Consider the following 26,985-nt stretch of genomic DNA (forward strand, 5'->3'; position numbering starts at 1 on the left):
TAACAGATGAAAGAGCAACATTCGCTTAGCTTGGATTGAGAAACTTTAGCTCAACAGTTTGAGCTCCAAGGAATTAACCTGAAAGGTTAATCTGTAAAAACAACATGACTGGAAGATATGTTGGTGATACCTAATATGGGACCCACTTCCTAACCACAGGACATGTTTTGATCAAGGCTCATTTACACAATTCAAATTTGATGCTTAAATTTTATAATTTCCTTTTGAATAATTCTATCCCCAAAAAAATTCAGTAGCATAAAAAAAAACATGTCTATGCTGTTATATATCAAAACATACCTCGGGACCATATGCTCTTGAACACCTAAATTTTATGCCTACGATTTAGGGAATTTTTTTGGTCGCAAATAATTTCTTCCAGAAAGAGTAATCAGACAATTTTTCGTTAAAAGGAAAAATCTGAGGTAACACTTAACAAGTGATAAAACTTCATGTCTTAGTTAAATATCAATAAGAAAAGTTATAATATGAGCACATTATCTTATTTTTAAGTCCACGAAGAATAATACTTCCGAATTTTGACATTTATTTCTCCTTATAAGCTCCTATTTAAAGATATGTTCAAGAAGTAATAGATACAAGACAAAGTGAACCTAGTTTTGCTTTGGCTGAATTTTAACCCTTCGTGCCTCACGTAAAGTTGTCTTAAATTATTTCCTGGATGGCAGCTCCTAAAAAACATCGTGCCTTGACTTATCCTTTCCCAACTACAAGTGTAAAGTCGACTCTAAACAAAATCTATGTATCATTTTCCATTATAGTAAGAGCTCGAACAAACATTCTACATATTCTTTTTTTGAGAGATGAGAGCTTAAAGACTAATAGACGCTCAAATCAACAACCCAAGTCTTAATGACACCATCCAAACCAGTACTAACGAATGTGGCAGATTTATCACTTTCTTTATACTGATTCCATTCGAGACCTGATACTCCATTCTGATGCGCCAAGGGAAACTTCAAAACCTTCGATGGCTTTGCTACTGAATAAATGAAAATTGAGCTATCTAAGCCACCACTTAAGAGGAATTGCGAATCTGGAGACCATTCAGCAGCAAGCACCTTGCTGCTGTGAAATGCCCATCGGGTTGTGACAATACTAGTATCTTTAGTATTATACAAGGTGTATTTTCCGGTGGAGTCTGCGACAGCAACAAGAGCGGAATCCGGAGACACCCTGATCAAAGTTGGCGCAGCCCTTAATTTGGAATAGCTAGAGCTGGACTTATTTATTCCCGTTTGAGACAATGAGAATTCTTCTACGGTGAATGACTTTTCATTTGAAATAACGAGTGAATCCGTCAGAGGAATAGCTGAAATAGTTGAGGACGGAAAATCAAATGACAATTCTGTAACTTTCGAAGTCCCAGAATACACTTCGATTTTTGATTCGAAGAGAACAACAATTTTATCCTTAAAAGAAATTATCTGCTTCGGCTGTGAATCTAGCGTCAAAGACGTAGCCGTCCCATCTTTCCAAAACTTTAATTGATCGTCCCATCCTGATGTGACTAGTTCATGCTCCAGATTAGTGATTCCGACGACGTAATTATTATGCTCATGTCCAGATGGATCTAATCTTTGAGCAAGAGAGTCTAAGTTTTCACCATTGAATTTCCATTTAAAAATGCTTCCATCAGACCCACCTGTCAAAAGATTCTCAGAGTCTTTAAAGGTACTCGTTAAAGAGCTCTGATGTCCCACGATTATCAGTGAGGGTTCCCTATCACCTTCTTTGAAGTAGTTCAAGTTTCCATTAAGAGAAAGGGAGACAATATAGTCTTTCGCAACTATAACTCCAACCTGTTGGTTTTCTACGCTGCCGGAACTTACAACATACGTTGAAATTAGACTCAGGTCTTCGATTTTCCATGCTTTCACCGTATTGTCAGCAGAGCACGTAACAAATCTCAGAGAGTCTTGAAACCAACTGATACCAAATATACCACCTTCATGAGCGTTCTCTATCGTTTTGACATACTCTCCTGTTTTTCCATCATATACAACAACACTTCTATCAGAACCCGCACTAAGTAGCCATTTTCCATCCGGAGAAAACTTGACGTCTCTAATGTTGTTTGTGTGATATCCTCTCACACTCTTGTCGAACTTAAACGGTGGCCCATTAAAGAAAACTAGTGCTTTGTCATCACCCACAGTTGCGGCTCTATAAGGCCTTTGGGGTTTAACATCAACCGCATTTATAGCAGATGAATGGCCCTGAATTTCACCTACTGAGTTACCGGAGTCCCATGAGAAACAATGTCCGAACTTATCTTTTCCTTGGCCAACAGCTATTACTCGAGAGCTGTCGCCATCCCAGGCAATCGACCTAATGGGCCCTGAAAGGATTTGGAACTCACTCTTGACGTACGGTTGTTCAAATGGGTCTTGCTCTGATCCAGGAGAGCTAATAATGGAAGAATCCCAGATCTTAACCTCTCCAGATTCATCACCTGATGCAATATAATTACCTGATGGTGCAAAAGTAGCGACAGTGGTCCTATGAATATGCTTCGTAAATTGCCTCGAAGGTGTTTTTGACAAGGGATCGAGTGGTCTGACAATGATTGATTTACCGTTCGGGTAAACAATTCTATCATGAACAGGATCGTATGACAAATGGAGCGATTGAGCCCGGACTGTCGAAGGCTGAGGAGGATATAACTTCAAAGTCTTAATCGACATATCACCTTTATATATATGATTTTAATCTTGTAACTATCGAACGTCAATACAGATCACGGATCACGACATAAGTGAGCCTGTTTAATTTAGTATCTCGCTGTACATTTAAAGCCTTTAAAATTTCAAGTTTGTGTAAGGATCGTGATTGTCGAGGTAAACTTCGGAAACTATTAGGAAAATATGATTGGATTTAACGAGTATAAACTAACGGGAACGTGTAACTCAACAATGCTTCGTATAAGTGGTTCAAGAAGGTCTAAAATACTAGCATATAGGAGTGTTAACAACTTGCGTAGGCTTTCTGTGAGCTCAGTTGCTCGTTTGGCCGAGCTGCCAATTCCAAAGCCACCAACTACACCAATATTAAAGGAAGACATCAAAACTAATACTGGTAAAAAAAGAACTTCATTTATTGGTATATTGTTTAGGACATTACTTGTGGGTACGGTAGCATATGGTGGGACTTTATATGTAGCCACCAAGAATGATAAAGTGATGGACTTTGTAATTGACAATCAGTTACCTTATCACGAAGAGATTTTCGACTTTTTTGAGCACACAACAACAGATGATGTTAAAAATAAGTTCAATGACTTGAAAGAATATGCTTCGAATTTTAGTTTACCTACGAAAGATCAAATGAAGGATTTAGGGCAAAAATTGGAGGATAAGGGCGAGTCTTTCATTTCTGAGACGAAGAAGAGATTGAGTCCATCTGAAAGACAGAAAGCTATTGAAGATTCACATCCTTTACCGGAGGAGCAGTTGCAAAAGCCAGTTGAGGTAGAAAGTGTTAGGAAAGACATCAGCAAGTTGCGATTAATTTCAGTTGACAGTTCAAAGACAGATCCTAGTATTCAAAGAGCTATTGATTTATTGAATGAATTGACGCAATCCGTTCCAGAAAATCCAGCTAACGAAAAACTAGTGAAAGCAATTCAGAGTAGTGTAACTGAGTTAAGTGAAAAACTCAATGGATTGAGTCAAAGGTTTGATGATGAGGTAGCCAGTAAGTTGAAGGTATCTCAGACAGAATTGTTGTCGTCTTATACTCAAAAAGAATTGGAATTGACTGAGAACTTGATTGCTCAATTCAACAGAGAAAAATCTCAGTTGGACAAAAAATACGATGCTAGATTACAGCAGGAAATCGATGCTACAAAGCAAGCTCTTTCACAGGCTGCTGTCAATGCTATTTCAATGGTGAGACTAGAACAAACGAAAAACTTCGAAGCTTTGGTTAAGAATAAAATTGATTCTGAAAGAGAAGGACGTTTAGCGAACTTGAATAAATTGGATTCTAAAGTTTCGGACTTAGAAAAATTTTCCACTAGTTTAGAGTCTCAAATTTCGAGCAATAACCAGAGGTTAAAGATCCAAAGGGCTTTGGAGAATTTCAAGAATGCATTTGGACGTGAAGGGCCTGAATTAAAATCTTTGAGCCCATATCTCGATCATTTGACGGAAGTTTCAAATGAGACCAAAGACGAATTGCTCGCAGTTGCATTGGCAGATTTAAGGCCCTTGATTGTTGGTGAGAACTCAAAATCTATTTTGTCAACTGCACAGCTTTTATCTCGCTGGGAACAATTGACACCTGAGTTGCGCTCATCATCTTTGTTGCCTCCTAACGCTGGTTTATTGGGTCATTTGACTTCCAGAATTTTCTCAGCCTTCCTTTTCCCTGTTAAAGGGTCTAAGCCTGATGGAAGGGATATTGAATCAGTCATTGGAAGGGTCGAATCAAGTTTATCGAGAGGAGAGTTGGATTCTGCTGTTGAAGAGGTTGCAAACTTGAAAGGTTGGCCAAGAAGGCTAGCTAATGACTGGCTTGTTGAAGGCAGAAAGAGTTTAGAGATTAAGTTTTTGATTGACTTGATCTCAACTGAAGCTATAATTTTGTAAATGCTTTGAGCGTCCTATTTTGTAGCTCTACTATTTTTAACGTATATATTATGTAAAGCTCATTAGATATTTTTACTTTGTAAGCTCACGTGATCGTGTTGAGAGTCGAACACTCAACGTTTTCAACTTAACAGTATTTGACGTAGTTTACTTAAATTGATAGCTAGAAAGATTAGAATTCCAAAGATGTCTTCAGGTGGTAATAGTGCCTCCGTCTATGGAGGTGATGAAATAAATGCTATCGTTCTAGATCCAGGCTCTTATCACACAAGGATTGGGTACGCAGGTGAAGACTTTCCGAAGGTCATCACACCCTCTTGTTATGCCATTGAAAAGGGTAATGAGAACCAGAAGCAGAAAAGAATCTTTGGTGACTCAATCAATGTTCCTAGACTGAATTACGTCGTAGAACCAATAATGAAAGATTCAATGGTTATTGATTGGAATACTGCACTTGATCAGTACAAATATTATTTTCATGACTTTTTAAAGATAGATTATAAAGAGCAGCCTATATTAATAACTGAGCCTGTGTGGACAGAGTTTAAGTATAGACAGGAGCTTGTGGAGAATTTTTATGAAAGTTTTGACTTCCCAGCATTGTATCTCGCTCGTACACCAACTTGTATTTCATTTCAGCAGGGTCGTCCCAACTGCTTAATCGTTGATATCGGACACGATTCAGCTAGTGTGACGCCTGTCATCGATGGTATATCGCTATTGAAAAATTCAATGAAGACACATTACGCGGGTAGGTTTTTGAACGATCAAATTCGAGACTTGCTTGACACTCAATTTCCTAAGGTTGCGATTGAAAATAGCTACAAAATTAAAAGTAAGATACCCACGATATACCCTCAGGAAGCCAGATTTGAACTAAAAAACCTTCCCAAAGGGATTACAAAATCATTTGAAGATTACGACAGACAAAAAATTTGGCACGAGTTCAAAGAGACTGTTCTTGAAGTTCCAGAGAAGAAAATAACATCTTCCTCAAAAGATACATATTCTCAAGATTCATATAAGCGGTTATTCGAGTTCCCTTCCGGCCAATCCATTGAATTGTCGGCGGAGAGATTTGAATTGGCTGACGCTCTCTTTGAACCCCAGAACTATAAGTTTCATTCAGAACATCTCGAGAAGCAATATCCTCCAAGCAACGGTGAATTATATCTCGATAGCTCTTACGACGATTATAGGCCCTTGAAAAGGGCACGAAAAGCAGAGTCAACTCCTCCTCCTGCCGACCCTCTGTCAGATCTGGCATCACAAATACGTGGCCTCTCAAGTCTTATATCTCACGCAATTTCTACAATTGATATTGACTTGAGGTCTTCAGTAGCTCATAATATAATCGTTACTGGTGGAGTTTCTTTGATTCCTCAGTTGACGGAAAGACTATATAATGAACTATCCAACTCCAATCCTGGTTTGAAAATAAGGCTACATGCGGCAGGAAATTCAAGTGAAAGAGTGAATCAGTCTTGGATAGGAGGCAGCGTCCTTGCCTCACTTGGTACTTTTCACCAGATGTGGGTCTCAAAAGCTGAATATGAAGAGGCAGGACCCGAAAGAATATTGAAACAAAGATTTAGATAGATTAGATACCATAATTGATAAAATTTTATTTTTCCTATTTTAACATTAACCAACATTTTGTGTTAAATTTTGTTGTATTCGATTTTCTCAAAAGGTTGCGCATTAAAATCTCCGCAAATGATGAACTGGACTAAGTTCGATTTGCTATTAACACAATTTTAAGTATTTTATCACAGGTGATACTACTTCTTATTGCATAGCTAAAGCTTACAGCTAAGAGAAAAAATTAGGAATTGCACTATTACCATTCCCTTGAAAAATGAGTTATAATGAAGCAATAAAGGGGGCACTCGAGCTTGACCCATGGTTAGAACCATTTTCAGCTCAATTGAACGAGAGACAATCAAGAGCTAACAAGTGGATTGAAACAATTAACAAGGCAGAAGGGTCACTTTCAAAGTTTGCATCATCGTATCAGAAGTATGGGTTACGTGCTGACCCTAAAACGAAGATAATTACAGTGTATCAATATATTCCAGATGTGAAAGAAGTTTCATTAGTTGGGGATTTCAATAACTGGGACCCGCAAAAACACAAGCTCATGAAGGTAAACGACTTTGGGTTATGGGGGGCGTCGATTCATCCTGTCAATGGGGAATATGCTATTCCCCACGATGCACGTTATAAGATTACCATGGTTTTACCATCTGAAACAAGAATATACAGGTTAGATCCCTGGGCAGTCAGGGCAACTTCTTCGAAAGAGGACCATGTCTACGAAGGTCGCTTTTGGAACCCACCAGAACGTTACGAGTTCAAATATCAACGGCCTAAATTAAAGCACGGAATTAGAGTGTACGAAGCACATGTGGGAATATCGACCCCGGATCCAAAAGTTGGCACCTATAAGGATTTCACACGGAATGTTTTACCCATTATTCATAAGTTGGGATATAACACTATTCAGTTGATGGCTATCATGGAGCATGCATATTATGCTTCTTTTGGATATCAGGTTACTAGCTTCTTCGCTGCATCTTCTCGGTTTGGGACCCCCGAAGACCTCAAAGAGCTTATAGATACGGCCCATAAGTTGGGAATTAGGGTTCTTTTAGATGTCGTGCATTCTCACAGTTCAAAGAATGTAGACGATGGTTTGAATATGTTCAATGGTACGGACCACTACCTTTTTCACGGAGGGCCGAAGGGTAATCATGACCAATGGGATTCCAGATTATTTAACTATTCAAACTACGAAACTTTGAGATTTTTACTTTCCAACTTGAAATATTATGTTGACACTTTCAAATTTGATGGATTCAGATTTGATGGTGTTACAAGTATGCTTTATAAACATCATGGTTTAGGGTTTGGTTTCAGTGGCGATTACAATGAATACTTCAATCCAGAATGGGTTGATAACGATGCGATCATGTATCTTATCCTAGCCCATCACCTTTTTAAAGACATTGAGAATGATGCGGGTATTCAATGTACGACGATTGCGGAGGATGTGAGTGGAATGCCTACATTATGTTTGCCGATTTCTGATGGTGGTATTGGTTTTAACTACAGGTTATCCATGGCAATTCCTGACATGTGGATTAAGATCTTGAAGCACTTAAGAGACGAAGAATGGGATTTGGCTAATATTGTTCATACTTTGACCAATAGAAGACATGGTGAAAATTGTATAAGTTATTGCGAATCACACGATCAAGCTCTAGTAGGAGATAAGACCCTTGCTTTTTGGCTTATGGATAAGGAAATGTACACCAACATGTCGGTTTTATCTCCTTTGACGCCGGTTATTGACCGAGGTATGGCTCTCCACAAACTTATTAGGTTAGTGACATTTGCTCTAGGAGGGGAGGGATATTTGAATTTTGAAGGTAATGAATTTGGCCATCCCGAGTGGTTAGATTTTCCTAGAGTAGGTAATGGAGAATCATATCATTATGCTCGCAGACAATTCAATTTGATTAAGGATGACCTCCTTAGATATAAGTTCCTTTTCAATTTTGACGAGAAAATGCAAGAAATTGACGAAAAGTATAATATTTTGGACAGTAATCAAGCTTATGTCTCTTTGAAGAATGAAGGTGATAAAGTTCTCGTCTTTGAAAGAAATGGATTGTTGTTTGTATTCAATTTACACCCAACAAACTCATATCCTGACTACAAGGTAGGTGTAGAAGTAGCAGGTACGTATGAAATCGTTTTGAATTCTGACGAAGGCTGCTTTGGTGGGCATGACAGAATTCAAGATGTTGACGATAAAGGTAAAAAGCTTGAATTCTTTACAACCCCTGATCAATGGAATAATAGAGCAAACTCTCTTTTTGTTTATATTCCTAGTAGAACTGCAATAATCTTGCAGCTCAAAGATAAGATTTAATTCTTCCAGAAAATCTAGCTATTTTCATATATTCTTTTGGTTTATTTACAGATCATATAAGTTAAGTATACATTATTCGAGTTCATCGAATTTACCCAGCTGTTGCCACTCTCTCACGGGGTTTTGGAATCCCTCAAATATCCCAGTCCTCTCCATCTTTTCAAATAAGACGAAGAGTTTTTCGGCTTCACGTTCCTTTTCTTCAAGACTAAACTCAGGCTGAGTGCCAGCATACTTTATTGCATTATTTAAGTCCTTTGTTATCCCATTCTCGTTATTCAATTCAGTATCATAATTCCCATATTTCGGCTTCATATGTTCTTCTATATTAATATCTTTAGGCAAACTAATATCATTATTTTGCAAATAATCTCTTCCAATGATATATCCGACTAGCTCTAAAAATATCTTTGTTTTTGAATCTTCAGATGATTCTTGAGGTAACTCGTAAATACAGTTTAAAGTTACATCTTTCAATAATGAATACCTTGGCTGAAAATTGACATCTTCGCCATTCCGAAATAAAATACTTGACTTCAAAACAACACAAATTAATTTCGAAAATATATCATAGGAGTCATAAGTAGGAGATAACGCCTCAGCCAACCTTGTGCTAATTTCTTTTTTCGCAATAGGATTCGATAAAGTTAATAGGCTGTTCACGAGACTTAGACTATTACTTAAGTCAAACAAAACATCCTCTAACTCAAAAGTAGCACACTTCGTAGACAAATCAAGGAGGCGGTCAACCCAGTGCGCCAAATTATCGACAAAGTCGCGATATGGCTTCAAAAGTACATCTTTGTCATCCAGTGAAGAAAAATCACCGAGATATTTAAAGGAAACTAAAAGAACATTCAACGAGCTTTGTTTTAATTTCCTATGATGAATTAGTCCTTCTGGCAGACCCATTAAATAGTTAAATAAAGCTAACACTTCGAATGGTAATTTATTTGGAATTATTGCTTCATATCTATGATAAAGTGCATATGCACCCTTGAGGATCTCTTCCAAAAGAAGATCAAAGGTTGCATCATCCTTCAACTTTTCAATCTGAGCCATACAAATATCAAAGCCCTGAGTAAGTATGCTTTGTATCTTGGAAAGTGTCTGCTCCTCCACATCAGGTATTGAATCGCATAAAATCAAGAAGATTATTCGATAAATAGGAATCAACTGTTGAAGCTCATCAGGTGAATCCGACTCCTTTATCCACTGAATATCTATATATCTCAAAACTTTTTTAGAATAAATAGGAGTGAAATACGTTGAATGAATACCTCGATTAATTAATAAAATGTTAGATATGGTTGCTAACATTTCCGACAGTTCCTCAAATGTAGTGCTAGAAAACAAGAGTCCTAATATAATGTCAACTTGGTCATTGCTTAGACTATTACAAAAGCTAGCATTTCTACCTCTGTGCCTAAGTTCCTTCCTATCCGTGAATTCCATTACTTTATCGACAGAGGAAAACATCTTATTTAGTTACCTCAAGTTCCGATATCATATATATTATATAAACACGTGACCATATCAACACAGATATTTTATCTAAGGTGGCAGAGCTCAATTACCTTATCAACTAGAGATTCGACCTCTGCAAAGGGTACGGGCTCATCAACTATATAGCAAGTAACTTTTCTTAATGCATAAGCGCCAGCTGTCATTACGCCAATGTTACTTTCATAAGTCTTGATCATTCCAATAATATCTTTGGCAATTTTTTTCTCAAAGTTGGAAGGATAAAGAGCTAACTGCTCTTGAACTTTTGGACTCTTATTATCTAGCCTTCTCAACAAAGACTCATAGAGATGTAGTTTCGCGATTTTGATGGAAAGTGCGATAGCAACAATTATTTCATCAATAAAAAAAGTTACGGGAAAGACATTTTCATTCGAAGCTGGTTTGTATATGATGGGTTTCAAAGATATTGGGAGCCTTGCTTCGGCTTCGTCAAGGCTGGATTTTAGCGTTGACCACTTTTGAAATAAGCCATTTGATTCATCCTCAGTTAAGACTTCTTCTGAATATTTAAAATCGTTAATTTGACTACCCAATATTAAAAATTTCTTCTTCCACCAGAATGTTTTTTCTTTGCTGAAGGTTTCATCGTCCAGATCAACTGAGGCAAAATTATCAAATAGTTCAAAGTATTTTGGATCTAATTTTCTCCAGTACTTCTCCACTGAAGAATATAATGGAAGATTTAATTTGAATGATAAAAGCTGATCGCATTTGTAAACCGCCCAAAAACAAAGCTCATAGAAGGGTGAACTTTTTAGTAAGCTGTGGGATTGCGTACTCCTCTCTAAAAGAGAAGAAAATATGCTATAAACACCTTGAACATGTGTACCATCAACGCCAATCAAGGATAATTCACTCACACATAACATGGTGGTACTTAGTAGACATCTCGAAATCATGGCCTCGTTTACATCAGCAACCTCAGAAGAGCTCAAGTTGTATCTAATCATCTTGATACATTGCTGATAGTAATTGACAGGGATCGATTGCTCAATACGCTCGGGACTGATCCTGTGTAAGATGATTGAACTAAAATAAAGCACAGAATACAACAACATCTTAGTATCATCATATACGGCCAAACTCGGTATGACTTTCTGAAAAATCTCTAACGGCCAAAATATGTCGAGAAACTCAGACAATTTATGAATGTATAAGTCTAGGAGTTCAAATTCCAATTCGTTGGATAACAAAAGTTCGAAACGATTGTCTCCCTCAACAGTCGAAGGGACAGTTATATTCAATGCTGCCTGAAAATGTTTATTTAAATAATCTAAGGAAAGCTCCCCATATTCAATAGGCGATACCTCCTTAGACAAATATTGTTGCTTTTTATTTTCAATTCCAGATAGTTCATTGATCCTTGGTTTAGCATTTCTTTTCGTTTGGAGTGGTTTATAATGGCCAGCATTTGAATTCGTACGAATTCGACTAGCAGCCATACTAGGCATAGTAGGTTCACTATTAACCCTAGGTTGTGAAGTCATTATTAGCAGCAGACTCCGATGACCATTTGAAATGACATTGAAACTAGCATGTCGCGGGTGTATAGCAGGGTGACTCGCAAAATAAGGTTGCGAATAATGCAGAGTTCCCATATAAAGGTGATAAGGATTCTGTGTTTGACCTATGGGACCAGAAGGGTATAACTGCTGCTGTTGTTGTTGTTGTTGTTGTTCATATGGCCATTGAATATTTGGTATGAAAAGCATTCTCTGCGGATCTGAAGGCATCGGTTGGAATCCCGATCCTTGGAACAGGTGTCCCGTAGCCTGCTGGGTATGATGATGTTGATGGGTTTGTGGATATTGCTGCTGAGTATGAAAATGTTGATTTCCTGCCACTTGCAGTTGTAAAGGCGGCTGCTGCTGCAGTTGTTGATAGAACACTGGGTTCATTTCTTCGGCTCCCTGTACAAACGGTGATTCAGGAGGAACACCAGAATGCAAAAAATGAGGTATTTGTACATGGCCTGGTCTATTAAGTGTCGGTTGGTTATTTATAAGACCGCCTTGGCCAATATGAGGTCCCTCTCTTTGGTCCGGTTTCTGGTAGGAATTTTGAACATACGGCTGGTAGCCGAAATTGTTATTGAAAGGCAAGCTCATTGTGCATTACGCCTTGAAGTAATTTTATACAATATGCTTGCTAGCTATTATATTGAACTCATACAAAGAAGAGGCGCCTTCTTTATATTCTTTTGAGCGATAAACGAGAGGCAGTTTTGGTTTTTTTTTTTTTTTTTCCATTATTATTATTTTGGATGAAAAGAGTGCACATAGAGTTGAACGATAAGAACAGTTATAAAGTTTATATCTTGACAGACATCACGTTATCATGGATATGATACAAAACACTTTATGAATTGCAATGGCTAGCAAAGAATTCAATGTGTTTGTTGTTGACTTGTCACCTTCCATGGGTGCTATGAAGAATGGACGAAGAATAAATGATTTGGAATACGGGTTAAAGTATTATAACGACTTTATAGCGGAGACGCTCCTTAAGAAACGCAAACAGGATCGTGTCGCTATTGTGCTTTGTCACTCCAAGAGCACAAAAAATCCCCATGCAGATGAGAGCTCACTTAGAAAGATCGAAGTGCTCTATGAGGATGCCATGTTAACCTATGAAAAGTCTAAAGAATATTCACGAAAGCTTGCTGTTAATACTGATTCAGTAGAAAAAAACGAGGGTGACTGCTTGGAAGCGCTACTAGTGGGTATTGGAATATTCAAGGATTCAATTAAATATAAATTTAACAGAAGAATCGTAATAATAACCAACTCTGATACTGAAATCGCATCGTTCGGCTCAAAGATTGCTGAGGCAAGTTCTGGTCCCATTTCACAAATGAACATTGAAGTCCTCTTGAATGGCATAGACATCGATGGAGACTATGTCAATAAATCCTCTACTAAGATGGAAAATGAGTCAAAATGGAGGACTTTAATAGCCAATTACGGCGGCCGACTTGTGGACACCAAAAATCTTAACATGTCACTCAATTACGCTCCACCTTTGAAAAAGGTACGTCCTGTTGTGTCATTTAGTGGCCATTTAAGATATGGGACCTCTTTGGAGAGTTTAACTTCTGACAGAGATTCCATAAATAGCGACGATAAATCCCAACTCTGTATCAAAATTCAAGTATTTCCAGCAGTTAAGCCGGAGAAACTACTACCTAGTCATCAATATATCATCAAAGAAAAATCGGTGCATCAATTGAAATATGAAACATTTTATCACATCAAAAAAAAAAAGGAAAGGCCCAAAAAGACAGAAGAAACCCAAGAAGGTCAGAATGATGAGCAAGAGAAGAGTGTAGAGTCTGATTCTGATGATTACGAAAAAGAGTACGTTAGTAAGGGAGACTGGGAACCAGGTTTCAAGTATTCCAACATGGATTTGATTGCCATAGATAATGAACTTTCTGATTCCGCAAAACTTCGTTGCAACAAAGGAATGGACATCCTTGGCTTTATTAAAAATACCAAGTTGCCATACGTATATTTCATGCAAGAATCTTCTTATGTTATACCTGAAAGAGCAACCACGAAGAACATTGTTGCTTTCAGGTCACTTTGTGTGGCTCTAGAGAAGTTCGAAGTTTCGGCGCTTGTAAGATATGTTCCAAAAAATGACTCCGATATTCAGTTATGCGCTCTTATGTCAACAAAAGTCATAAATGCTGATATGGAGTTAAATAATCTTATTTTGATACGACTTGCCTTCAAAGAGGACGAAAAAATTGGAAGATTTCCCTCTTTGACTCAACTGCGTACGACAGCAGATGGCATGAAGCCCGCCAAAGATGAAGAACAAGACGAAGACTACGAAAATGAGGAAGATGATCTCAGTTTAAAATCTGATTTGAAAAAATTCTATCCATCAAGTGGTGCAAAGGAGCTGATGAAAGCTTTCATTCTTTCTAAAGATCTTGATAATACTCTGGAACCACTTGACGATGGTCATAAAATAAGGAACCAAAAAGTGTCTCTCATAGAGTCGGATACTTTAAGATTAATACAAGATATCAAGGAAGATATTGACACAAAATTACTTCCCTCGTCTCTTGCAATCCATAAATTCATATTCATTTTGAAAAAAATAATTAAGGAGTCTTTGAAACAAGAAGATTTTGACAAGTTTTTAAATGACAAAAACTTCATAACTAAGTATTTGCTTAAAGATGATGATGACACTTATGAGTTTCTCAACGGTGAAGATGCCACCAATTTCTTTAATTTAAAAAACGTACTTTCAATCAATACATCGGGTGCATACAACTTTTTAAACGATATAAATCTTAAATCTTTAAAACCTGCCGGAGAGCTATTGGAAAAGTTGGATATCAAATATAGAAAGGCCGCAAATTTAACAGATCCAAAAAAACGTAAAACTGATTACCCCCACGGTGGTCTTTGGAATCGCAATAAGAAGCCAAATTACGGCGAATCAGAAGGTGAATACGACGAGGCCCTTAATCTAGAAAAATTACTTGAATGAAGTCTAATTTAGTCTAAAATAAAAAAAGGTCCCCCGAAAACGCATGTCTGAACTAAATTCTATACGAGTAATATTTACAATTTAAATAATTGGTTCTTTAAATCGAACTCCCTATCTTTAGCGGTCCTCTTTCTGTGTTTTGACAGAGCCAAGCCGTCTTTGCCTAAGTTATTTGTGATTTTTGAATTCACGGACATTTTAGTAATTCTATCTCTTTCTTGACTAATCCCTTCATTTAATGTATCAGCATCAATTTCCTGGATCGCATCTCGATCAAACAAGCCTTTATAACACGAACTGCGTCCTTGTTTCCAAAGGTTTATCCAATGAAGAGCCATTCCTAATTCATCATAAGTGTTGTCTTTTTTTAATTTATTTCGCTTCAATGCTATGTTGTATAACAATTCGTCTATAGAATTTGTAGGAAAATCCATATACTCATTGTATTTGGAACCAGTTGAGTCTTGAAGATTGAGTAAATAAAGCAAGTAATCTGCTTGTACCACTGGATCAATGAAAGCAGAGTGAACACATCCCACTAGGCTCAATGCCAACATTGATTCAACATCTTTTACTGTCGGCAAAAACACACCAGGAGTATCATGTATGAGAATATCTGGATCTTTCGAAATTCTTATTATCTCGCTAGTGCTTCTAGTCACACCAGGCTGACCACCTGTCTTCGCAACTTTTCTGTTTTTGCTTGAAATAGAATCCTTTAACTTCGAACTATATCCAACAGTTCTAAGAGTATTGACCAAGGTCGACTTTCCAACATTTGGCATACCAATAATCATAAGCCGTAAACCTAAAGGAGGTGGAGGTACCATAGATTGGTAATCTTCACGAACTAGTTCAATGATGTTTTTTGCATCTTTCTTATTCCGACAGTCTATGAACAAGTATTCTTCGTTATTTGATTTGTGCCATTTATCAAGTGATCGTTGCTTCAATATTGATAAATCCTTCTTACTGTACAATATGATCTTCTTCTTTTTTGCTAGTACCCTATCAAAGAGAACATTTGTGGTTGATATGGGGGCTCTCGAATCTCTCACTTCAAGAACCAAGTCAATTTGAGGGGCTAAATGCCCAAACTTCGTTAAGGCTTTTTGGTGATGCCCCTTGAAGTTAGACAAAGGCAAGTTATACTTCGGGAAAACCTTACGAGGCACAAAGCTCATTTCGTAAATGTATTGCTTCTCTAAGTCTACTTTCTCATCGCATCTTATTTTATACTTTTTTTTTTCCACGAACTGACATTAATCTTAAATAGAATAATCATTTGTAATGCCTTTAATAACTTTCACAGGGCTTCCAAGCTCAGGAAAGACTGAGTGGGCCAAAAGGTTGCAAAATGGTTTACAGGAAAGAATAGACCGTGCAAAAGAGATGAAGGAAATAGGCTGCAACTACTCTGTTACATATCATTCAGATGATACGCTAGGAATTTCACATTCTGCTTACATCGATTCTAATTCAGAGAAACGTGCAAGAGGAAGTCAAATGTCTGCCGTGAAAAGAGATATATCCCCAACTAACATTGTTATACTCGACTCGTTGGCATATATAAAAGGGTTTCGATATCAGTTATATTGTGAAGCCAAAGGACTTCAAACACCACATTGTGTAATTCATACACTCACATCGTTAGAGAAATGCATTGAATGGAACAATAACCCAGAAAGAGTGAATAAATGGAATGACGATATAATCAGGCAACTTGATATGAGATACGAGGAACCTAACAATAACTCTAGATGGGACTCTCCGTTGTATACGATTGTTCCCGAAGACGAAAATGAAAAGCTACAAATAGATGACATATGGGATACTATTGTTATGAAAAAGGCGCCCCCTCCAAATGCAGCAACTGTGATCAAGGCTACTTCAGGCAATGATTTCTTACAAGAATTAGATAAGCAGACCCAGGAGGTTATCTCTAAAATTTTACAGCATCAGCAAATAAATATAGGTGGTTTCGTCAACATAGACAAGGAGCATGACTTGAGAATTATGATGCCTCCATCTCTGGTTAGTGTTTCCCAACTTCAAAGGATCAGAAGGACTTTTGTAAGTTTGAATAGAATGAGAAACATAGATATTCCCAGGATAACAGCATTCTTTGTTGAGTATGTGAATAGAAGTTTGAACATGGAAGATTGAATATGTCTATAAATACATGCGATATATAAAAGTAATACAAATGATAAATACTATCGTTTTCTTTGGTTTTTCCACTTGAATTGAATATTACCATTCTTATCGGTTATCTTCTTTTTGTTTCCCTTTTTCATAAGCTCCTTAGTCATTTCCATTTTTGATTCTACTTCACCCAACTGTCTTTCTCTATCCATTCGACTTTTCAAAAGTTTAAATTTTTTTAGTTTCTTTAAGTCTTCTCTCTCCTTGATAATAGGATTGTCAAACAAACCATCGTCTACAATCCTTTCATTAGACTCTAGTTGATCCAACTTTAACCTATTTTCCCTCCTTTTGAGCATACTTTTATCTGTTTGAAAATATTCTTCAGGTTTGAAGTTCTTTTGTTCTTCAAAAGAGTCCACGAAAACAGTATGTTTTCCATTAGCCTTGAAGTTTAAATCTTCTTTCTGTTTCCTGATTTTCAGAGACTCATTTAGCCTCATTGTCCTTATATAATTAGCGTCCTGTGACTTCAATAATTTAACTTGTTCAACGGAAAGTGCTTCATTTCCACGGTCAGCAATAAGGATACCCCTATTATCGGCCTTATTTCTTGTCATAGAATGATAGTATTCATCTGGATTGTGGTATGTTGCCTTTTTCCTCAATGCCTTTAATGCTGCTTGTTTTTTATGATAGTCAGCTGCCCTCAATCTATAATCCTTCTTCTTCTCTAAAAGTCCAAGCCTAGCTCTCTCTTGGGGCTGAGACCTCTCTCGATGCTGCTTTTTTTGCACATTATGAACCAACTTAGTCATTTTGCCAAAGCTATGATTATAACGTTTCTGATCCTCTAAAAAATGTTCCTTATAGTGCTTCAGATTTAATCTTTCTGGTGAGTTAAAAAAAAAAAAAATTATGTCGTCTTGCACATCATCTCGATGTCTCTCATCCATTTCTAAATTTCAAATGTCCAAGTTGATCATTAAAGTCAGATATCTAAAACAGCAGCTATGAAAAGGTATTTAGCTCTGGCAGTAACTAAAGCTACTAGGAACGGCCAGCCGTTGAAGCAAGGCTCACAGTTTGTAGCTCACAGCGTTTCAGCTTTCAGTACAGGCCGATCAAATGCTGTAGAGCACAAGCAGGTGTGGAACAATTCAGACGTGCATCTTGGCACCGAAGAAAAGTCAACGCACGGTAGCAATGAGGATGAGGGATTACCGTGGTATTTGCGCGATGATATAGCTTCGAGTAGTATTGAGAAAAAGGTAGTCGAGCTTCCTCCCGTGCCTGAAGGAGCGCCGTCGACTGTCGCTGAATTTTTAAATCTCTTAAGTAATGACTATGGGTTGAGAGATATTCAACTCTTTGATTTACGCAAGACTGATTCAGATGAAAATAGGTATGCTTCCGAGGATAGATTATGTGACTTTGTTATCATATGCACGGGAAAGTCAGAGAGGCACAATTATAAGGCAGCAGATGAGATGAAAAGATACATTAAGCATGAGCATAACCATTTATCAAAATTAGAGGGTTTGGTGTCGGGTGTAACTAGCCCCGTAGAAAGAAGAAGAATGTTAAGGAGAGCAAGAAAAGGGCCTCTTGCAACTGATAACGACTATGGTAAGGCCCCCAATAGCTGGGTTATGTGTGATACCGAAATTGACAACATTATTGTTCATATACTTACGAAGCAAAGGAGGGAAGAGCTTAATTTGGAATCTTTGTTTACCTCTCAAGATGAAACTGGAGACACCAAGAGAGATGTATCCAACTTAACATCAGATAATATATTTAGTGGAATCAGACGTCATTTCCATACCAAAAGTGCATTTCATGATGAGAAATCGATAGCTTCAAGTGCTAGTTTGAAGGATTTGGTAAAGAATTTATTGAACGAACAAAGTGCAATCTCGACTGCAATACTTTATTCGTACCTAGGTAAATGCGATGCGCTATTCGAGAATCCAAGTCTTGATGATTATAATGTGAAGTATGAACTTTATAAAGCAATGCATTTAATAAACCCTGAAGTGGTCTCTTTCGAGAAGGCGGAGTCAGCAATATTAGAAAAATATAGCTCTTTGCCTATTGCATTGAACAGTGACGTAGATTTTGAAAATGAAAGGTTGAACGACGTTTTGAAGTATATGAAGCTTTTAATCGATTCCCCAGAACTCAGAGCTCAGTTCGAGGAAAATAAGTATTTATATTGTGATGCATTGTGCGATAAGCTATCAGACTTCGTTTCTGTTTTGTTTCGATTTTCAAATCAACAGTTGAACCTTGCGTCCCATCCGGAATTCATTATGTTGCTTTGGCATTTGTCCTATATTGAAATAGGGCATAAGATTATTGGGTCAAGAGATATTGATGAGGTTCTTTACGGAAATCAGCCTCTAGAATCAAAAGATTCTAGCCCCTCCATAGCTCAAGCAGGTAATAGAGCAAGAGATATCCGAGATCTTATAAATATATACAATGAAGTTGCCGACTATTTTCCTACTATGTCGCTTAAAGAATTGCAACTTTTTACCTACGGTAATGCAGGAAACTGGCCGAAATTCTGGAGGGAGTGGGAAATATCTTTCAATTTGATCCCTTCGCAAGTGTCCAATTCAGGTACTCTCGTACGGAACTGGGTCAGAATAGCAATTTATTTAGCAATGCGGAATGATAAGACTGCTCTGCTTTACTTTCTTAATAACTATTGGTCTAACTCCACCTCTATTGCTCGTTCTTTTATCAGAGATTTCAAGACGAACAACGAAACATTTAATTCGAAGAAAGAACAAAAAAGCTTTCAGGAAGCTATCACTAGAATACTCAAGTTGGTTAGTCGAGACGAGCATCCTGGTTTTCCTCATGTCAGGGCTTTCATAGAGGAACTCAATTAAATACTGTATATACACGTAAATATAGATTACGCGTCACGATGCTACACTAAAAAATCTATGTATATGAAACATATATAATAGAATAGAATAGCTATGGCTATTCCTATTTAGGAGCAACTTTAAAGGATCGATGCATACCCAAGAAGAATTACACCACTTAAAAAAGGAGATAAAAGACTGGGAATACAGTTTCCAAAGGGCCCACGGTAGTCTACCTGGGAAGGCTGATGTGAAATCTAATTCTAAAATTTATAATCTTTATAAGTCTTACAAAACATGCAAAGCAGCTTTATCTACAAATGAGCCTAAGGAGCTAAAAAGTTCCTGCAAAGGAGCCGAAGAAAAGGAAAATGGGGTTGGACAGATTCAACCGCAAACAGCCATTGATTTTAGCATAGATGATGATACTGAGGTTGATGAAGATATAGTAATAGAGCCACTTGTTATGAACGTAGAGTTGGGTCCCACACCTCAAGCACACGGCAGGATCCTTTCGATTTTTGATATAAAGATGACACCACCAGACTCATCACCATTAGTTTCAAAGAGAGCAACTTCTAATCAAGCGCAGAATAACGAAACACTTTTCAAGACTCCAACGAAACCAAAGATACCGAAGATGAGCCCTTCAACTTCAATTGAAACGCCCGTAAATCTGTCCACGTTAATACAAAAGCTTCAGTTGGCTGCGCAACAGCCGGAGACACCTACCAAGGCTAACAGAATGCCTATCGACAAATACGCAGTAACACCGCAATATTTGGCCAAGAATAACGATAAGTTCAGCTTTCTGTCAAAACAAGACAATGAAGGGGAAAATGCTTTGGGACTTGGACAAGTGAAACATATAGAGCCATTGACCCCTCTGAAGGTGACGAATAACGATTTTCTGGTGTCTCCATCACCTCTAAAGACGCAGCGATTCTTTTCTAAGAAGATTTCGGAGATATTTAATGATTTCAAATCGCTACAAGCAAATGAACCTTCGCATAATGAACGAAATGATCAACCTAGTCAAGAAATCGATTCTGATGAAGTCATAGATGACAAAACAACGACTTTTAAGAAACGTAGAACGCAAAAGCGTACTACCCGCAGATGGAAAATGAAGCCTAGAGATGAGACTGATGGAGGAGACTTTTTTGATGGGAAAAATATTCACGAAGTAATAGAAAAGATGGATGAGAAGGAACATCGGAAATTGGAAAGCTATATGAATTCCGATGAACTGGATCACGAAAGCGATACGCAACCAAGCCATCCTACGAAGAAGCAAGGCAATGGGAAAAAGATCAAGCCCATTAGTCAAAATTATTGTAGGCTTAAAATTAATGACCCTAGATCTAAGAACTTCAAACGAAGAATGAATAGACGCTAGATTATATTTAAATATAGAAGTATAAAAAATACATTATCATGGCATAGCAATCAATAGCTCGTCGATGTCTCCCTTCCCTTCAAATTGCACCCTAGATTGGCATTGTTGATTTTCTTGTACGCCGTTCAAAGAATCTTTATTAGTACTTATAAAAGTAGGTTTCTGCCACTTTTTAGAATCAGTCTCATAATCCCAGATATTCCGGCTATTGGCACTTTCTCCTTGTTCTCTTTCAGTACGAATAGTATCTTCTAAATCTTTGATCTCCTTATCATCTTCCATACTATCGGGTTGGGGAACATGTGTTTCAACCATTGTAACCTTTCCGTCTTTAATAACCATTTCAAGAGCCCTTTGCGATCTTCCTGTGAGCTTACTCTTTGAATCTTGATCTTTCCTATATTGTTTTTGCTGTTTCTTTAATTGAAGCGCTCTTTCCATAGGAGATAGCCATATGCTTCCACTACCAGAATTCGGTGAATCATAATCCGACACGTTATCTATCACTTTCGTTCTCTCCGACCCTGTTGCTTGAAAATGCAATAGAGTATCCAAGTTTTCTTGCGCTTTCAATAAGTCTGGATCATAATTACTTCTCTCGTAACGTTGTAGCTCCTTCTTTTGGGTTGCAAGTTCTTCTTGCTCCCTTTTGCTTTGCTCAAGTAATGCCATGTCTCTTTTTTTGTCTTCTTCCACTTTCCTCAATGCTCTATCCTGTGCTTTCCACAAGTTTTCTCCTGCTGTCATTGAAACAGTCACTTTTTTATTTTTCTGTTTGGGTGGTAATTGAGTAGAAGCTACACTTTTGTCCGGTTTACTCATAATGCCTGATTTTTCATTCTCTAAAATCGAGATGATTTCTTGCTTGTCCTTCTTAGAGAGTAGCTCATGGCCGCAATATGAGCATGGTTGTAAACCCTCTTTAGCACATATTATTTTCCCACAATTAAGGCAGTTGGGAGCAACTTCAAACAAAGGATGTCTCGTTGCCATGCAATTACAAGATCTTTTTAAGCCAGCACTCAGGCCATCTGTTTTCGAATTGACCACCTCTAACTCATTTAGCACATCTTCAATGTCTTTTAGGTTCTCAATGCTTGACTTTTTTGATTTCTTACCTACACCAAGCTCACTCCTATTGGAAGATTTTGAGTTTAGGGTCCGAAGTGATGCATGATCTGCCGAAGTTTTCTTTATTTCCTTCCTAGGTGGAAACTCGCCAGGTGTGCTCCATGCAGACTTGTTTTTAGATGAAGTTGTTATATCGTCCGGTAGAGTCTTTTTGTTTTTGGTGCTTTCAGTGCTTACTCTTTTCTTCTCTTCTGAGTCCGCTTCATGCTTGAGTTTAAGAAAATTTCGTATAAAAGTTAATGAGTCTTCACTTTCACCTAACAAGTTTAAAAAATTTGCTTGTACATCATGGTCTGATGGCAAGACGAGTGCAGAATCTACTATCTGTCTCGACGTGTCCCGATCTATAGGCAATAAGCTCTCTATTGCGATTGCAGAGTAGCTCTTTAACTTTGTATAGCTCATTAGTCTTTATAACTTGGTGCCTAGCTATTAATTAGTCTTTAGAATCCCTTATATGTTATGAAGTATATACGACTTTATATTTATCTCAAAAATGTCATAACTGTCAGTATTAGAGCTATATATATATTAGCAAATCCATCAATTTTGAGATCAATTTTCGTAAAATGTAAAAAACATTTCTAATACAAAAATTCAATTTTTTCTGAGTTTATTCTTATTGTACAGAATATCTACCATTATGGATACCAGCCCTCATATTGTACCAGACACGGAAGAGCTCAAGGCCAAGTATGCAGAGGTAGCTGCCTTGAAGAAAGCGATCGATGAAAAAAAGCGAGCAACTTCTTCTAAGCGAGTTGCTCATCATCAAGCATTTAGAGTTTTTCCAAACAGAGGCAACATCAGAGGAAGAAGAGGACTTTTTAGAGGAAGAAATTTTAGAAATTCGACACCTTCACATAGAAACATGACTTTAGTATTTAGTAACGGGGATGAAGATAAAGATAACTTAGAACAGAAACCGGAAGGACACTCTTATATCTCTGCTGTTTCAAAAAGCGGGATGACATTAGTCAAAAGGAATTTATATGAGAGAGACCAGGGCAAAATTGTTAGCCAAATAGAACAACTGAAAGCTGAAGAAGAAAGATTCAAGAGGCAATTACGATTAAATAACAGAATCTCTAGAAATAGAAAGAAAACGGATAGCTGTGATAGGATATCCATCGATGGAGATAAGTTTGCGGTTTCAAAGCAAGCAGATAAGTTAATTCCTATAACTAAACCTATTCATGAAGAACTTAAAACATTAGTGTGGAACAATAAATCTTATGAGAGAAAAGATAATGGGACGTATAAGTGTCAAAGTCGGAGGCAGATGAGGTATGTAACCAGTTCGTTAAATTGTTTTCTATCAACTAACATAAGCAGTACTGTGGCTGAGCAATGTCGATATCTCACAAGAACAGGTAAGTTTTCTTTTATGCACTTTTTTAATTACATACTAAGTTAATATTTTAGGAATTTGTCAAAAAGGCTCACACTGCAAGTATCAGCATTCAAAGGAGCATATCAGGATATGCCGCTCATATCTAAAAGGTGCTTGTCGAAATAAGTTTTGTCTTTTATCTCATAATAGTGACGAGTTCAACACACCTTTATGCATATATTATTTGGAAGGAAGATGCACCAATAGCAATTGCAAATTTATTCATCACAAGCCTGACCATTACGATGATCCAAAGTACGAGATATGGGTATGTAGGCCTTTTGCAGTAGGTGGTTGGTGCGGACGCGGTTCCCGATGTCCATTTCTACATTTATTCATTTGCCCTGATTTTGAAGAAGATGGATCTTGCATTAAGGGACAGTCATGTCCATTGTCTCACCAAGTGACTGTGCGAACTCAAGAGCAGATGTTGACTAAAAGCAATAAATATGAACGACCCGAGTATGATGATGTTTTAATAGAGAATAACGCTGAGTCAAAGCCTCAGATTATTAACAGTTACACAGTGGATCCGGAACTATTATTCGTGGCAGGTAAAAAGGGTAAGTATGATATATATATTGATGAACCGAACACGGGCCCCAATAGGACTGAGACGACGAACGAAGATTCAGCATATACTATTCACTTTTCAGACTCGGAGGACTTTTCATCAGATAATAGTTACAGTTCGGAAGAAGAAGAGAAGGTGCAAAATGAATTGGACAAAAATAAAGATTATATAGAGCTCTAAAGTTAAGTACCTCTCATCTCAAAGACAAGATAATGGCAGCAGAAGGAAAAATTCCTGAAACTGAAATAACTAAATAGCAAAGGACACTAAATGGAAAGAAAAAGAAAAGAAATTAATAAATATACACCATACCATCGCCATCTGTATCATATAATGAAGCACTTTTAACAAAGAAAATACCAGTATAAAAATATGATATACTGTATATAATGTCTTTGGAACTCCGGCGGGTGTTGCAAAAAATTAATTCGATTTGTGGTTGACCAAGCATCGATTTGCTACAAATATAAGCTGGCGCTTCAGCGTCTCTGTTTTCATCAAGGAAAAAGGAAGCGCAAAAGAAGGCAACTATTATATCCTCAAAAGGAACGACTTAGTTAAGTCAGAACTATCAATCAAGTTTATTCTGTGACGTCAACCATATACTTGTTTGAAGTTTAGCGCCAAGTACTAGAGATGAATCGAATTAACATACCGCCAGACTACAATTCACCGCCAAAATATCTACCTTTACAATCATTTGAGTCCAAATATCAGATTATCAGCAATCTAGGAAATGGAAGTTTTGGTTCTGTTGTGTTAACAAAGTACCGCAAGGATAAAAGAGATTTGTTGAAGCCGGACTCTAGTAAAAGAGGAACGCTTATTGATCCGCTAGATGATTCGTGTTGCCACGTTAGCAGCCTTGTCGCTATTAAAACAATGAATAAAAAGTTGCATTCTTTGAATGACTATACGAGGGTAAAAGAGGTTAAGTTCATATTATCAATTCCGTCTCATCCCAGCTTGGTTCAAATTTATGAAATGTTCATTGATGATGTTAACTTTCAACTACACATTTCCATGGAATCAATGAACCAAAATTTGTATCAGTTAATGAAATCGAGAAAGCATGTACATTTTTCGCCCATCACCTTAAAAAGTATCTTGACTCAAATATTACATGGTATTCGGCATATTCATAAGTATGAATACTTTCATAGAGATGTCAAACCTGAAAATATTCTAGTTATACCTACACTGCAATACTATGGTGGAAAAGGTAATATCCCTCCACATAGGAAAATGGACAATTATGTTGTTAAATTAGCAGATTACGGTCTTGCACGTAACATCCATAATTTGAAGCCTTACACTGCTTATGTGTCTACTCGATGGTATAGGTCCCCCGAAATTTTGCTTCGCAAAAAGTGGTATTCCAAACCGGTTGATATTTGGGCATTTGGAACCGTTGCTGTAGAGGCCGCAAATTTTATACCATTGTTTCCAGGATCGAACGAGTTAGACCAAACGTGGAGAATCTTGAAAGTTTTGGGTTCCCCAGTCTTTCCTGATTCATCATTAACCCAATCCCCTAACTATTTTGGCCCTTTGGGAGGCTACTGGAAAGAGGCACAAATATTAGCAGCGAAGCTTGGATTTTCATTCCCCCTTGAACCAGGTATACACATATATGACATTCTACCCAATCCATCTCACAATCAGCTAGCGGAAGTTGTGAAAGCATGTTTGACATGGAATCCTGATTTAAGACCAGACGTTGAAGCTGTATGCTCAATGCCTTATTTCCAAAATACTGAAATTTCAACTCCGTATCAAGAACCCTCACGAGCAAGTAATCATAAGCAAGAGACTCCTCAATTGTCTCAAAAAGAAAATCAGCTACCTGTTAGCATTCATCCCCAAAGCTATGAAAATGCAATAATTCAATCTACTAAAGCAAATATCACATTAAATAATCACAGTCCTCGCAATAATTCGGAGAATGCTCCAACAAATTCTTTGAATATGTTCAGACATCAAGATGCTAACGTCCAAGGTAAATTTACTAAAAGCGTATCAGAAAATTTGATCAGTCATTCGTCCAACATAAAAATTGATGAGGAGCAAATTTTGGCCCAAAATATTGATCAGTTGCCTTCAGAGCTCAAAGACGGAAAAGAAGAAAGCTTCAACTATTACGACGCAGAATATTCCGAAAAAGAAGACGAAAGAAGAGATGAAGAAGATGACGATGATGAAGGGGAGGACGAGCCAGTAGGATATGACAGCGACCAATTGGGTTGCGAACAAAACAGAGAATACTCTTGGGCAATCAATACTAACCAAAATTATGATAAACCACGAAATATAGATGCTACTCATGAAACCCTAGATGATGAGTTTGGGGTATTTGCGGATCTTTCATTTGGAAGTGGCCCAGAAATCAAATGCTAATTGAGAAAAGTCTCTAATCATGCCTAACATGTTTTCTCATTTAAAATTTTTTTTTTTTTGCTTTTATGATATTTTAATTAAAACGTAAATAGTCATTTTACCCCAAATTTCATGGGTATTTTGAGTTTAATTTAATCACCTTAAGATTGTAAATATTAATTTAAATAGTGGAATAGTTGAGATATGTGCATCTTATTACTCACAACTAGACATCCGGATTACCCGCTAATATTACTTTCAAACAGAGATGAATTCTTTAGAAGACCAACGAAACCAGCTCATTTTAGAGAGCTAGCCAGCGGAACAAAAATATTATCACCTTTAGATTTAGGAAGACCCGAACGTGGAACATGGATAGGGGTCACTACTTCAGGGAGACTAGCTGTCCTAGTAAACTACAGGGAAGATGATCATTCTAGTAAGTTGGCTTAATATGATAATCGCTACTTATGCGGGGAAAGCGAAACTAACTAACAAA

General features: G+C 37.3%; 16 protein-coding genes across 16 annotated transcripts; 10 read left to right on the plus strand and 6 right to left on the minus strand.

The window, feature by feature from the left end:
• Positions 1-839: 839 nt before the first annotated feature.
• PRCAT00005848001 (uncharacterized protein) lies at positions 840-2,708 on the minus strand (the record flags this gene model as incomplete). The annotated part of the gene is made up of 1 exon (XM_062955951.1): positions 840-2,708. The coding sequence occupies one exon, from the start codon at positions 2,706-2,708 to the stop codon at positions 840-842; it is 1,869 nt and encodes a 622-aa protein (XP_062812503.1).
• A 228-nt stretch (positions 2,709-2,936) lies between these two features.
• On the plus strand, positions 2,937-4,613 carry PRCAT00005849001 (uncharacterized protein; the record flags this gene model as incomplete). The annotated part of the gene is made up of 1 exon (XM_062955952.1): positions 2,937-4,613. The coding sequence occupies one exon, from the start codon at positions 2,937-2,939 to the stop codon at positions 4,611-4,613; it is 1,677 nt and encodes a 558-aa protein (XP_062812504.1).
• A 186-nt stretch (positions 4,614-4,799) lies between these two features.
• On the plus strand, positions 4,800-6,212 carry ARP4 (Arp4p; the record flags this gene model as incomplete). The annotated part of the gene is made up of 1 exon (XM_062955953.1): positions 4,800-6,212. The coding sequence occupies one exon, from the start codon at positions 4,800-4,802 to the stop codon at positions 6,210-6,212; it is 1,413 nt and encodes a 470-aa protein (XP_062812505.1).
• A 259-nt stretch (positions 6,213-6,471) lies between these two features.
• Positions 6,472-8,550, plus strand: GLC3 (1,4-alpha-glucan branching enzyme; the record flags this gene model as incomplete). Its single annotated transcript, XM_062955955.1, has 1 exon — positions 6,472-8,550. The coding sequence occupies one exon, from the start codon at positions 6,472-6,474 to the stop codon at positions 8,548-8,550; it is 2,079 nt and encodes a 692-aa protein (XP_062812506.1).
• Positions 8,551-8,622: 72 nt separating this feature from the next.
• On the minus strand, positions 8,623-10,029 carry PRCAT00005852001 (uncharacterized protein; the record flags this gene model as incomplete). The annotated part of the gene is made up of 1 exon (XM_062955956.1): positions 8,623-10,029. One exon carries the CDS (start codon positions 10,027-10,029, stop codon positions 8,623-8,625), a length of 1,407 nt encoding a protein of 468 aa, XP_062812507.1.
• Positions 10,030-10,100: 71 nt separating this feature from the next.
• On the minus strand, positions 10,101-12,185 carry PRCAT00005853001 (uncharacterized protein; the record flags this gene model as incomplete). The annotated part of the gene is made up of 1 exon (XM_062955957.1): positions 10,101-12,185. The coding sequence occupies one exon, from the start codon at positions 12,183-12,185 to the stop codon at positions 10,101-10,103; it is 2,085 nt and encodes a 694-aa protein (XP_062812508.1).
• A 262-nt stretch (positions 12,186-12,447) lies between these two features.
• On the plus strand, positions 12,448-14,586 carry YKU80 (ATP-dependent DNA helicase; the record flags this gene model as incomplete). The annotated part of the gene is made up of 1 exon (XM_062955958.1): positions 12,448-14,586. The coding sequence occupies one exon, from the start codon at positions 12,448-12,450 to the stop codon at positions 14,584-14,586; it is 2,139 nt and encodes a 712-aa protein (XP_062812509.1).
• A 74-nt stretch (positions 14,587-14,660) lies between these two features.
• Positions 14,661-15,770, minus strand: MTG1 (putative GTPase; the record flags this gene model as incomplete). Its single annotated transcript, XM_062955959.1, has 1 exon — positions 14,661-15,770. The coding sequence occupies one exon, from the start codon at positions 15,768-15,770 to the stop codon at positions 14,661-14,663; it is 1,110 nt and encodes a 369-aa protein (XP_062812510.1).
• A 106-nt stretch (positions 15,771-15,876) lies between these two features.
• KTI12 (Kti12p) lies at positions 15,877-16,752 on the plus strand (the record flags this gene model as incomplete). Its single annotated transcript, XM_062955960.1, has 1 exon — positions 15,877-16,752. The coding sequence occupies one exon, from the start codon at positions 15,877-15,879 to the stop codon at positions 16,750-16,752; it is 876 nt and encodes a 291-aa protein (XP_062812511.1).
• Positions 16,753-16,802: 50 nt separating this feature from the next.
• PRCAT00005857001 (rRNA-processing protein) lies at positions 16,803-17,687 on the minus strand (the record flags this gene model as incomplete). The annotated part of the gene is made up of 1 exon (XM_062955961.1): positions 16,803-17,687. The coding sequence occupies one exon, from the start codon at positions 17,685-17,687 to the stop codon at positions 16,803-16,805; it is 885 nt and encodes a 294-aa protein (XP_062812512.1).
• Positions 17,688-17,744: 57 nt separating this feature from the next.
• PRCAT00005858001 (uncharacterized protein) lies at positions 17,745-19,634 on the plus strand (the record flags this gene model as incomplete). Its single annotated transcript, XM_062955962.1, has 1 exon — positions 17,745-19,634. The coding sequence occupies one exon, from the start codon at positions 17,745-17,747 to the stop codon at positions 19,632-19,634; it is 1,890 nt and encodes a 629-aa protein (XP_062812513.1).
• A 130-nt stretch (positions 19,635-19,764) lies between these two features.
• On the plus strand, positions 19,765-21,012 carry PRCAT00005859001 (uncharacterized protein; the record flags this gene model as incomplete). The annotated part of the gene is made up of 1 exon (XM_062955963.1): positions 19,765-21,012. The coding sequence occupies one exon, from the start codon at positions 19,765-19,767 to the stop codon at positions 21,010-21,012; it is 1,248 nt and encodes a 415-aa protein (XP_062812514.1).
• Positions 21,013-21,048: 36 nt separating this feature from the next.
• Positions 21,049-22,548, minus strand: PRCAT00005860001 (uncharacterized protein; the record flags this gene model as incomplete). Its single annotated transcript, XM_062955964.1, has 1 exon — positions 21,049-22,548. One exon carries the CDS (start codon positions 22,546-22,548, stop codon positions 21,049-21,051), a length of 1,500 nt encoding a protein of 499 aa, XP_062812515.1.
• Positions 22,549-22,786: 238 nt separating this feature from the next.
• PRCAT00005861001 (uncharacterized protein) lies at positions 22,787-24,290 on the plus strand (the record flags this gene model as incomplete). The annotated part of the gene is made up of 2 exons (XM_062955966.1): positions 22,787-23,516; positions 23,569-24,290. 2 exons carry the CDS (start codon positions 22,787-22,789, stop codon positions 24,288-24,290), a joined length of 1,452 nt encoding a protein of 483 aa, XP_062812516.1.
• Positions 24,291-24,746: 456 nt separating this feature from the next.
• Positions 24,747-26,507, plus strand: IME2 (protein kinase; the record flags this gene model as incomplete). The annotated part of the gene is made up of 1 exon (XM_062955967.1): positions 24,747-26,507. The coding sequence occupies one exon, from the start codon at positions 24,747-24,749 to the stop codon at positions 26,505-26,507; it is 1,761 nt and encodes a 586-aa protein (XP_062812517.1).
• Positions 26,508-26,690: 183 nt separating this feature from the next.
• PRCAT00005863001 (uncharacterized protein) lies at positions 26,691-26,939 on the plus strand (the record flags this gene model as incomplete). The annotated part of the gene is made up of 1 exon (XM_062955968.1): positions 26,691-26,939. One exon carries the CDS (start codon positions 26,691-26,693, stop codon positions 26,937-26,939), a length of 249 nt encoding a protein of 82 aa, XP_062812518.1.
• Between the last annotated feature and the right edge of the window lie 46 nt (positions 26,940-26,985).

This window comes from Priceomyces carsonii (genome assembly GCF_900007245.1).
Source record: "Priceomyces carsonii strain CBS4050 genome assembly, scaffold: Debaryomyces_carsonii_scaffold_7, whole genome shotgun sequence".
Classification (NCBI taxonomy): Eukaryota; Fungi; Ascomycota; class Pichiomycetes; order Serinales; family Debaryomycetaceae; genus Priceomyces; species Priceomyces carsonii.